The following is a 12606-nucleotide window of genomic DNA, read 5'->3' as shown; positions in this document are numbered from 1 at the left end:
TGCTAAATATTAAATAAATAAATAAAAAGAGAGCTCACAGTTATTGTTTTAACACTTTTGGTTATTATTCACCATGAATTTTGTCACTCTTCTAATCATTTATCATATACTATATAATTTCTATTTTATTTGTCAATTTCAACCTAACTTATTTACCGCTTATGTTATTATCTACAATAAATTTTTTACAGTATTAAAAAAAATCTTAAGTTTTTGGTACGCCTCATTAAATATGACTATTATTGTTATTACCACTTTAGAATAATATTACCATTGAAATCAAGAATAGAGATTTGAACCACTAACTTATGAAGAGGTTATCAATATCTTGATTGGTTGAATTATACTCGTGTTGGCAACTATTTACAACGCCTACCTTTTATAGCCATGTTGGAAATTGATTTTGTGGATGATGCCCATATTTAATTATGGGGCCAAGTTGTAAGATTTTTTTAGCTACTTGATTTTGTGGTTTGAACTCTATGTTATTATAGCTGGTTTTGCACATCTTGTTGCTAGTTTTTTGGGTATTTATTATGCTTGATTTTAGATGATTATTGATTAGTTTGTAGAATTTTTTTAAAACTTGGCTTTGAAGAGAATTTGTTTCATTACTCAATTAAGTTTGCTAACCTAAAAATTAAAAAAATAAATAAAAATTCCTAACCTAACAGTATTACTATGTGATTACGAACTTTCTCACTCCCAGAGGATCGTAAGCACAACTTTGTCACTTGTGATGAAATATTCTTTATAAAAGAAAAACAAAATCTAAGTAGATGAAACTGTATTTTTCTTTTTCAAACATTTAGTAATAATTATGTGTAAGAAAGTCATATTTAATATAAATTCCTATATTCAGCCATTATAATTTATTTTTTATGGGAACGAAAAAGAAAATCATAAAGCTCTATGGTATCTCGAGAGCTTTACCTGATTCTGTGGAAATGGAACTTTTCTGCAGCTTCTAAGGGCTCAAACATTTGATAACTTCTGTTCCTCTTTGCTTGCTACAAATGGTGAAACCACACAGATTTTCAGTTGACGAAAAGTTGAAAATGAAGAACGAATACGTGCAGTTTCAGTTGCACAAAACCGACCTTGAAGAGCCATTTCGAAGTCCTTGAGTTGGACCATGAAACCGACATTCGGAGCTGCCTTCGGTCGCCTACTCTTGACGTGTTCCAACGCTTGAGCTAGATTCATGCCGCGCTTTTTCATCAGATAGGCAACTGTAATGGTTACACTGCAAAGTAAAATAAGAGAAATTTACTTCAATACAATGAAAAATCAGGTCGATACGTGAGAAGATTGATGATTGAACCAGAACTCTTGAAGAATTCTATAAGAGTTCTTAGCATAATCCGCTCCAGAACCAACAACTGAATGGGAATGGAGATTTTACCTTCTGGATATTCCAGCAAAACAATGAACCAAGACGCCTCCTCCCGATTTTCTTGCTTCGTCGATAAAATTGAAACAATCTTCAAAGTGCCGTTTAATATCTGCATCTCTGGTGTCCAAGACTACCTCAATTTACACAACAGGAAATAACATAGGATGTCAGCAGTAGGAATTCAATTGGATAGAAAAACTATGGTAAGCACTACAAACTCCTGAATCCTGACAATCAGAGGGATCATCAATACATGAAACTTAAAGCAACAACGATCTATAAATCATTAACGGTATTATAAGAAAAAAAAATGAATATCCTAGATGAATTATAGCAAGTAGGACAAAATTATCTTCAGAAGATGCAGCTGGAAATGAATAATCATGCAAAACACTCGGTTGTGGCAAATGCAGACCAAGTCATTCTTTAAAGAATGATACAGGGAAATTGCTTCAGGTCCCTAATAACAACTCCCGACAAACCATCGGTAGACTTATTATATATTTGGGAGTTCTTTAATAAATAGTACTTTAATTATAAAATCACTTCGGTAAAAAAGGGTTTAATAGCAAATCACTTTTATATTAGTTCTAAAGTGCTTCCAATCAAGCACTTGGACAAAAGTATTCCTTGCTTTCTCATAAAATACTTGAAGGAGTTTTGAATTTTTTCTAAAGAACTTTTATGTTACTCCAAACGTGTTGGTTTTGGTTAAAGGCAGTCTCAAACATAACCCCTAAGAGGCAGTCCAGTTGGCAAGGATTTGGGATCTCTTGGTCATACTAGTTTAGAAGTCTCAAGTTTAAACCTTCTGGTGAGTTTGATACCAAAAATTCTTAGATGTCTCCCGGATCCGAGCCTTGGGACGGCTGCGGGTGCCCCTAGGTATAGGGAAGCAAAACTCCAACTCCCCGTTATCAAAAAAAGAAAAAGGAAAAACAGTCCCAAACATACCCTTCAACAGAAATTTAACTGCACCAAATAGAAGTTGGAGCTTAACATACCACCAACCACTTTATATACAAAATCATTTGGATCTGCAGGTGGCAAAGAACAAGCAATGGTCAAAATATGAGTGATATTCAATTTCTTCAGCTGGTCCTTGTTATGGGCAGCTCCAACAGAACCCAAGTATAGACCCTGAGAAACCACAAAGAACAACAGCTTCAGAATGCAGTTTAACCAAAAGTCTACCACAATCAAGCAGCTAAAAATGCTTAATGAGCAGGAATACCTCTTCAATTTGGCAAGGAATTCTGTCCTCTTTTAGGCCTCGCTTTAGACCAATGATGTTCCATAACGCAGATAGTCGAACCCTCATATCAGCGCTATCCATTTCCATAGTCGAAAACCAAAACCAAGTCTTATATGTTCTTTATTTTCCTACTCCTTCAGAAAAAGAAAACACGCTGAATTGAGATTTCTATCCTTCTTCAACAAGTTTTACAAAAACACCCTAATTTACATTGTTTGGACATCATTTTAGGTTGGGACTTGAAATGCAAACAGGGTCCAGACAAATAAAGTGAGGTTATCACAGATTCAAATTATATATATGATATCATAAACCCATGCCCTAAAAGGCTAAAACTCAACAGTATACAAGAACTGTACAAGATGACGATGATGATCGTATTGGATTCGAAGAAAAATGGAGGATCAATGATCTGAATTTCAGGGTTAAACAGCACCTGAGCACAGCTACAAAGTTAAAACTAACTATATTAAACGCCAATTCATGTCAATATCGCATTCCGCAGACACGAATTCCAAATAAAATAAAGAATGAAATGAAAGATTAATGGATTTATGGACATTTAACAGACACGAATTTCAGTTTCTCATCTTATCGATGAATAGCGTGTGATGCTTTTTCCTTCTCTATGGATTCGATTGGTGGAAAGAGGTTCTAATCAGCATCCAATCAAACGCACCGATCATAACTCGAGAAATTTAAACAAACAATGAGGAACAGCGAATTAACAGTATAATAGCAACTACCAGTAGCTTCGATGAAGAACCCGAATTTAAATTAGGGGATTTGAGCTACGAATAGCTACCTCAGAGAAAATTATCAAAGAAAAAGAGGATCGAAATACTCACCAGGAAAATCTTGAGCTCCTACCGGAATTGGATCGATTTGGAATCCGTCTCTCTGAGGATGCGAGTTTAAATTTTTGCCGTGAAGAATACTCTGATTTTTTCTACCATTTATATTTATATGGATTGAAACTGCCATTGATTCTGATTCGTTTACGAACAAAAAATTTATGAAAACCGCGGGGCTCAGTTCGCGACTCAACGGCAAAGTTTGAAAACGCTGAAATTAACTTTTTGTGTTTTCTTGGTTTGGAAAAAAAAAACATTTTGGTAATTTGGTTGGATCCACCAAGAAAAATAAAATAAATACTTTTGATCCAAAATTGCAATTCTTAATTTTTTAGATCTAAACAATGGTACAAATTAGGTTATTTAACTTTGCAGATGACGTGATATTCTTGTTTGTTTTAATTATAAAAGTCAAATAATAACTACAAATAATTTATAACATACCACACGCTAGATTATAATTCTGGTCTATATATTAATTTTTTATTTAACTTCAATCCACCCCTTTATTTTTCATCGGAAGAAGTAGAGCTCGAATTTAACCAAAATACGTGTTATTTACATGTTACTGTCCAATTCCTCACTTTCACCGATATTAAATTGATAAAAATTAAAGTAATAATAGTTGTATTTATACTATAAATTAAATAATTAAGCGTAATGAAACTTAATCAGAACCCGCTGGCTCTAGAATCGGTGGAAGTTCCCCGCGCCGACCCCAAACGTGAAGTAAAAGAAGCTTTTGGAAAGATCAAAGAAAATGGTGGTTATAAAATGCAACTAATCAAGTGTTTAGGGTGTGAGATTGGATTTGAGTGGATTTAGCTTAAGATGTCGAACTCATGTTTATCTCATAGATTTGTCATGTTTAGAGTTTGTTGGACCTACTCTCCCGAAATCCACTCCCTCACCCATCTAGGTATGAGATATCTGATAGATATGCGATGCGAGATGCACTTTTCGAATTGGCTATATTACTTTATATCTCTATCATTTCTGTTCTATCAAGCTAGCTCTCTCATGTCTAGTGTTGGAGGTGGAGACGCCGATTGTCAGAGGTCAAGTTGTCCTGCAAGAGAAGAAAACGCATTGAGTTGACAGGTCGGGAGCGGACCCTTGGGCTGCAAAAGTGAGCCATGACGCCAACCTCATGAAAATAACGAATCCAATCACTAGTACAACCACAGTGTTTGGAGGTCACCTAACTCCGAACAGTGAATTAAGATTGATGGGACATGAAGCTACTCATTAGTCCACTATAAATACACCCACATTTTACTCAATCAAATATGAGAATCTATTTGAAACTAATCTGCCTAACTCGAATTCTAAACTTACTTGAGTATCAGAGTGCTCTATCTGTTTTTATCGACTCGCACGGCCAAGCGCAGGTCGCTCCAATGGACTTAGACAGATTTTGGCATTTAACATCTAAGGTCGACCCAGATCAACCAACAATCGAATTATACGATCATACCATGCAAAAGCATAAACTACTATATTATTGTATTTGATCAGTGAATTGTACTAATATTTTTGAACCGTAATTGTATTGTTCTTCGAATACATAGCGAACGCCGAACAGTACAAATAAGTGTACAAAAATACAGTACTTGATTTTACGTAAAATCCACATTCCGCACATGAATTTGTTAGTGACCATTTACCAAAAATTTGGCCAAAGAAGATAGACATAAGGATAGCTCACATTCACTGCCACGTCAGCCTGATATCTTTTTATTTTTAGTTTTTAAAAATTTTTATACGAAATTGAATTTTGTTAGAATTATTATTAATTTCAATATTTATATAAATATTCTCTCCACTGCTGCGTTATCCAAATTTCCCACATTCTATTTTCCTCTTCAGCTTTCCCAAAGTCTTAACCCATTCACAATCACAAAGCCGCGGCGAATCTCCGCCGACTGTTTCCAGTTTCCATGGCTGCTCCCCTATTTGCCCTTCTTCTCTTCTTCTTCTATGGCTGCAGCTCCTCTCTGGTCATCCCCGTTTCCAAAGATCCCTCCACCAATCAGTATTTGGCCACCGTCAACCACGGCTCTCCGATTAGCCCCATCCGCCTCGCCGTCGATCTGGGCGGACCGTTTCTCTGGATGGGCTGTGATGCCTCTTTCTCCGGCCGTCAGATCCCCAGCCGCTCGATTCAGTGCATAGCGGCGGCGGCTGGTGGGGTTATGGATTCTAGATCTGGTTCTCCTGGGGGCGCGTGTGATGTCACCGTCGGAAATCCTTTTGTGGATTCGGAAGGGCGGAGCGCGTTGGTTGAGGATACGGTGGCGGTGACGTCGTTGGTCCGGTCGACGGCGGCGGTGGTTGTGGCCGTTCATTCTTGTGCTCCGCGGTTTCTTTTGCGGGGTTTGGCGAAGGGTGCGAGGGGGATTTTAGGGCTTGGCCGGAATCAGATTTCTCTGCCGGCTCAGATAGCGACGGAGCTCGGCCTCAACCGGCGATTCTCCCTCTGCCTCTCGTCGACGAACGGCGTCGTGTTTCCCGATAGCGGAAATCAAGACGCCGTCTACGGGTCCGAGATCTCGAGTTCTTTGACTTATACGCCGATTTTGACTTCGAAAATCGACGGGGTGCAGTCGCCGGAGTATTTCATTAATGTTAAAGCGATCAAGGTCGCCGGGAACCGCCTCCCACTGAACAAGTCGCTGCTGGATTTGGACGGCGGCGGCGGGGGAGGGGGGACGAGATTAAGCACGGTGGTCGCGTACACGACGCTAGAGAGTTCGATCTTCAATTCGCTGACGGCGGCTTTCCGGGAGGCGGCGGCGGCGATGAACATCAGAGAGGTGGATCCGGTGACGCCGTTTGAGGCGTGCTTCGCGTCGGAAAACATGGAGATGACGGCGGCGGGGCCGAGAGTGCCGGAAATCGAACTGATGCTGCAGAGCGAGATGGTGGGGTGGAAAATCCAGGGGAGAAATTCGATGGTTAAGGTGAACGACGAAACTCTGTGTTTGGGATTTGTGGACGGCGGATCGAAGCCGAGAAACGCCGTCGTTTTGGGAGGGAACCAGTTGGAAGACATTGTACTGAATTTCGACATGGGAACTTCCATGCTCGGATTCAGCTCCTCTCTGTTGCAGAGGAAGAGATCTTGCTCGGAATTCTCGCCGGAAAATTTACTGAAAAGAAGAGTTCAATGAAGAAGAAAGGGAAAAAATAGGGTCAAATTTTGAGGGAAAAAGAAAAGGATTACTAGAAGAACGCCATTGTGGGTTTTTTTTTGTTCTTGGTGGTGGAAACTAGGATCTTGCTGTGTATGATTGAGGAATACTTTTTTTCTTTGGGCAATGTTTTTAGGATCTGTATGTTAATTTTCAAATTCCAGCGTAACTTTTTGGTTGTCACAAATTAGCCTATGGAAGCATAGTCGAGATCTGATTTTTGGTATAGTTTCGAAATCTACTATTTCTTAACCGACAATTTTGTTTAGAAATGGAAATTTGTCTTTATATTTTTTAATTCTATTTTAACTTCCTTAATAAGTTTGAATTTGTGTAGCTTATTATATGGTCATGGTACTCACTTGTGGAGGTGGTCATTCATATTATTTTTCTATTAATTTTCATAGTGTTTAGTTATCTAATGTTTTGTTCAACACTTTTTTAAAATGTTTTCTTAAATATTATTTTACGTTATTCTAAAATACATAAAATATGATAATTTTGAAGCAAAGTCGTTTCTAGCCGACAAAAGGGTTATTTTGACGGAATTATAATCACTTTTCTCAGTTTCTTTTTTTTTTTTTTTTCAAAATATCAAGTGATTTCTAAAAATGCTCGTTGAAAAAGCACTTCACCTTTAAACCATCCCTTAACCATAACAAAACTTCAATTTCCATCCCTTCAACCACATGTTAACCATGGTTTGGTGAGGAGTGGTTGAGAAGTGAAGTTTTGTCGATTCGACATCCAAAAGAAAACTATGCAATAAAAATAAGAATAACATATTTAATTTGTTGGAATATTCGAATGGTATTTTGTGGAAAAAATGTTAAAAATGACAAGGCAACCCCCTTCCTCCACATGACACTTGGCAAAGGGTCAGGGGTAACTTTGGTCATTTCGAAAAAAAGAAAATGAAAGGATAAGGATGGGCGTGGCATCAACTGATCAATAAGTGACTCAGTGCTTATCGATATGTGATGCCACGCCAAGTCCTAGCGTCACCTCAAATTATTGCTCCTTTTTCTCGCTGAATTTACCAAATTACCCCTCGTTCTGTAGCTTTCTTCGTCACATTCTTGGTACTGAAAAATGTGTTCATATTTGAAGGCTTCGGTCACATCATATTATAATAAATATGATTTTATTAACGTATTTGGATATGTGGACACGTTATTTTGACATATCATTTAAAAAGAAATAGATTTTTTTAATAGGCAGATGGTGATTTGTGAATGAATTAAATATCATGATTTAGAAGCATTGAATGGTGGAAAAAGAGTATAAATAACAATAATTTAATAATTCATCGATTGAGCATTTGAAAAGATTAAAGATTAAATTGAGAATTATGAGTGTATTTTAGGATGCTTGATATAAAGATTTCGTTGTCAATGGGTTGTTTGGATTCATGTTTTATGCAATATACTAAAACTTATAATTACAAAATCAAAGAAGTGTAAACAGTTTATTTGAAGTTGTTGACTTTTTCATATATATATATATATATATATATATATATATATATATATATATATATATATTGCTTTTATTTTCCAATTTCTAAAAATGTCATATTTAGAAAAAGAAAAGAAACAAAGTTGTTGTAAATGACCCAGAAATTTATGAATCTATTCTAGTTTTTAGTCACTACAGATTACAGTTTACATTTTATTTCAACTTCACTATCAAAATAAATCATAAATCCAGCTACGATTTCTTTATAAAAAAATGAAAATAACTTTTTTTTTTTTTTTTTTGGAAAAAGATGAGAACATGTGAGATTGTAGAGCTTAGACTAATTTTGTAAATATTTTCATAAACTAGGTCAGAAAAGAAATATCCAAATTCCAAAACTTCCCCCTCAAAAGTTGGGCCTTGGGACTTGGGCTCGTTACTTTTTGTTGGGCCAAGTTGTCAAACCCCAAGCCCAACACATTAATTTGGTCTTCACAATTGTACAATTGACAAGTTGGAGAGATATTCATAGCCTTTTTTTTTCTTTCTATATTTGAGGCCTCAATTGGCCCACAATAACAAGTGATGAAAGGGAAGCCAAATTTTTTATTGAAATTTGAATGTGAAATATTGCTTTAATTATTTTATTTGGTTGGGTTCTCTACTCCTTAAAAAAAACTTTTTTAAATATTAACCAAAATTTCAAAACTAAAACATATTTTAAGAAACTACTTGCCTGCCTATAACCTCTGTTGATTACAATTTTTGTTTTTTTTTTAATTTCAAATTTTTAAAATATTTAGAAATCTTAGCCTAATTTCTAAAAAATAAAAACTAAAGTTCCTTAGGTGATGTTCTTATTATTTCTTTGTTATCCCTTTCTTATTGAATTGAACAAGTAAAATTCTTATATGAAAATTAATTTTATATTAAATATTAAACTTTTTATGTTAAACATTTTACAAATTTTTATTATGTATCTTATAAATCATGTATGGTAAAATAATTATTTTATTTACGTTTTGGGAAAAAATGAAAAAAAAAAATCTGAAACAAAAATTTTATAAATAAGACAAAAAAATGAACCAAAGATATGATAAAGAGGCATATACAAACAAACAGATCAATTGTTCCAAGTTTATGAGATATCATCTAAGAAGAACCCACTAGTTACTGGATGTCAAGGGAATCATCGCATGTTAAAGTATAGATCAAAGAACCAGTGTTAAATTTCTGTGCAGGTAACCAAGAACTTGGAAACGAAGGCGTACAGGACAATTAGATTTTGAAATGGGTTGAAATCTTTTTGAAATAGTAGAAAATGTTGATGCCTAAATTTGACCCAACATAATACAAAATTTAATCCACTGTTCTTAATTGACGTGTTGATGTTCATGTTAGATTCAAATCTATTTTAAGCGTAATGAGAATTAAAGTGAGGGGATATTTGAGGATTTTTTTTTTAATATATTATCATTTTGAATTTCCTGAATCTAAAAAAACTCGAATTGAAGAGGTGGATGGACTCTTAAAAGAATGAGAGGAGGAGGAAGTTGATGATAAAATACTTAGGCGGATAAATTAATGACGAGGCCAACCTTTTTCTTTATTGCAATGATATTTCATCCCACCAAGAAGATAATTATTAGTTTACAAACAAAAGGAATCAATAAATTTTACTAAAGTAAACTAATGATTACAAAGAAAAAGGCACAAAACTTGAAGCCAATTGGGTGACGCCAATTTGGCTGTGCCGTTGGAATTGGAAATATATATTTCTTTTTAAAATAATTTTTTTTTTTTAAATTTAGCGTATAGCTCAAATCAAATTCAAAGTAAAGTTGGGAATGACAATCTCCGTCCAATATATAAATTTGGCCTATCAAAATTATTAAATATACATCAATCTTTTAAGATAAAAAGATTGACAAAACAAAACTGGGAGTTTCCAATATTTATTTCCAATACATCAATATTTATTTCTTTTGCACGTTTCCAACATCGTTCATTTCCGTCGCTGAATAAAGTTTCCATCGACAACGCGTTCCTCGTCTCCTGTCCCCTTCTATTTTTACCATTGATATTTATTAGTCTTCCGTTAAGATTGGTATATATGGAGATATATTTTATGTATGTGTACAAACAATGGAAGTTCAAAACGTCTCACAGTCTTAGTATTCCTGATTATATTCGTATATATTCGTATATGTGAATATATCTTATATGTGTATACATATATCTTATAGTTCTGTAGAAAGGGTCATCCATGCCATTTGTAATTATTAGTCTTCCGTTAAGATTGGTATATATGAGAATATATTTTGTTTGTGTATAGAAAATTGAAGTTCTAAATATCTCATATTCTTAGTATTCCTGATTATATTCGTATATATAGGTATATATTGTATATGTGTATATATCTTATAGTTGTATATAAGAAGATATAAACGCATATATCCTATAGTAATGTAGAAAGGGTCCTCCAAAATTGAAATTTTAAACTTCTCATGGATAAGCGAAAAAAGTTCTTGATTTCGAATTTGAGATATTTTTGGACGGGATTTAGAGATATTTTGGGAGGTTATGATTTCAATTTTGAGGAATTTAGGGTTTTGTTTTTAATGTTTTGGTGTTTTAATTTGTTTTGGAAAGTATGATCTACCTAAAATTAAAATTATGCGATCTAAATTATAACCTTCCAACTAATCAATTTTGCATATTAAAATGAATTTTAAATTAATTTGTAAATACAATAGGCTATTTAAGTAATTTATACGATGAGTACCCTCTTAAACTATACATGACAAATGTGTATATACATTCCATCCTTTTATGTAATTAGGATCTTAAATAAATCATCAATGTACTAATCCCTTTACTCATCCCATATGAGAATTAAAAAGTGAGATTTTACCCGATCATATACATCAAATTAAAATTTCAAAAACTCACGATGATAAATTGAAATCAAAACTAAATTTTGGGATTAAAAGGGTAATTTAACCCGGTAATAACTTGCAAACCACTCCTCAATTTATTATTTCCCATAAATCACCCTTTACTTTCTTTGTTTTTTGAACTGTTGTTTTTTTGTGAGAAAATTATGGCGGGTAGGAAACCATAGGTTTAGAACAAAACAATGGGCGTCCGTCTCATCCCTGAAATTCCATCCTAATTTAATAAACCCACCTTTCTTCCTACTTTAACCCATTTTTTCTTGCTATAAAAATTATAAAAAAAAAAAACCCATTTTTCTTTTTTCTAATTTATGTCTAATCACATTCTACACCTCAAAAAAAATACATGATAAACTCTTAAATTTTCAATTTTTTTAATCAATCTCTAAATTTTGAGTGTATAAATAAATTGGTACACTTTAAACATTGTGTCCATAAGTCTTTGACCTATACAACATTTTTTTTTATTTTAGAATTATTAGACACAAAATTAAAAGTTTAGAGTCTTTATTTACCGAATTCAATTTTATGTCTAATATATCAGTTAATTTAAAAATTTTTTGAAATTTTTAAAGAAAAATTTATTGATTATTAAATACTTTTATACTTTAAAGACTTATTAGACCAAAATTAAAGGTTTAGGGTCTTTATTTACCGAATTCAATTTTATGTCTAATAGATCAATTAATTTAAAAAAATTTGAAATTTTGAAAAAAAATTTATCAACTTATTAGATACTTTTATAGTTTAAATACTTATTATACATAAAATTAAAAGTTTATAGACTTATTAAACATTTTTTATAAGTTCATAGGTATAAAAGCTTGTAATTTACTTTAAAATTTTATTTACAAATTAAATAGATTTAAATATATATATATATATATATATATATATATATATATATATATATATATATAAAAGATTATTTAATCATGAAAAAAAAAAGAAACTAATAGTTTTAAAATTGAAAACTTTGACGATATTTTAAATTTATTTTAAGTGGGTGCATTTAGTAGCTAAATCAAACTCTTCTCACCCACTCGAAAGCATCTCTTTGACTGTTTGACCCTTCCAGCGGGGCCCGCAAAACCTAAATTTTGAATCTCTCGGTCATGACACTTTTCACTTTTCAGTGAACTAGAGAGATCTCGACCGTCTATGTAAGATTTCTGCTTCGTTCATCCAACGGTTGAGATCTCTCTTAGCTTCAGCCTTCACTACACGAAACTCGAAACTCGAAACGAAAAGAACAGCATATATTCCGTTTGCTTTAAATTAATTAATATTGAAAATCTTTTTTAAGTTCATTAATAATATGTGAGCTAAGCATTTAAAATTTTAACTTGGCAAAATGATATATATCTTTTTATCCCAATTATTTGAGTTATGCTATGGTTGAATTAAGTTGAAATTAAGTTCCAATTAAATTGAGAGGTAAAAATCGATGCACGTCTTCTTAATTTATTAATCTTATATTAATATTCAAAAT

The 12606-nt window shown here is 33.4% G+C and overlaps 2 protein-coding genes across 3 annotated transcripts; one reads left to right on the top strand and one right to left on the bottom strand.

Moving 5' to 3' along the window:
* Nucleotides 1–772: 772 nt before the first annotated feature.
* Nucleotides 773–3807, bottom strand: MKP2 (MAPK phosphatase 2). 2 transcript variants are annotated; one of them, XM_022282707.2, is made up of 6 exons: nt 3500–3807; nt 2631–2779; nt 2401–2536; nt 1406–1526; nt 1101–1246; nt 773–1010 (listed from the first exon to the last, which is right to left on the bottom strand). In XM_022282707.2, exons 2-6 carry the CDS (start codon nt 2736–2738, stop codon nt 976–978), a joined length of 546 nt encoding a protein of 181 aa, XP_022138399.1. In that variant the 5' UTR covers nt 2739–2779; nt 3500–3807; the 3' UTR covers nt 773–975. The 2 variants fall into 2 exon arrangements, with proteins under 2 accessions (XP_022138399.1, XP_022138398.1); XM_022282706.2 differs by having other exon boundaries at nt 2631–2785; nt 3500–3805.
* Nucleotides 3808–5327: 1520 nt separating this feature from the next.
* LOC111009790 (putative aspartic proteinase GIP2) lies at nt 5328–6997 on the top strand. The gene has a single exon (XM_022283001.2). It carries the CDS (start codon nt 5446–5448, stop codon nt 6676–6678), a length of 1233 nt encoding a protein of 410 aa, XP_022138693.2. The 5' UTR covers nt 5328–5445; the 3' UTR covers nt 6679–6997.
* The last annotated feature ends 5609 nt before the right edge of the window (nt 6998–12606 follow it).

The sequence above is a fragment of the Momordica charantia genome (genome assembly GCF_013281855.1).
Source record: "Momordica charantia cultivar OHB3-1 chromosome 7 unlocalized genomic scaffold, Mcharantia_2.0 BLBB01000007.1, whole genome shotgun sequence".
Lineage (NCBI taxonomy): Eukaryota > Viridiplantae > Streptophyta > Magnoliopsida > Cucurbitales > Cucurbitaceae > Momordica > Momordica charantia.
This window is presented reverse-complemented; position numbering and strand designations above follow the sequence as displayed.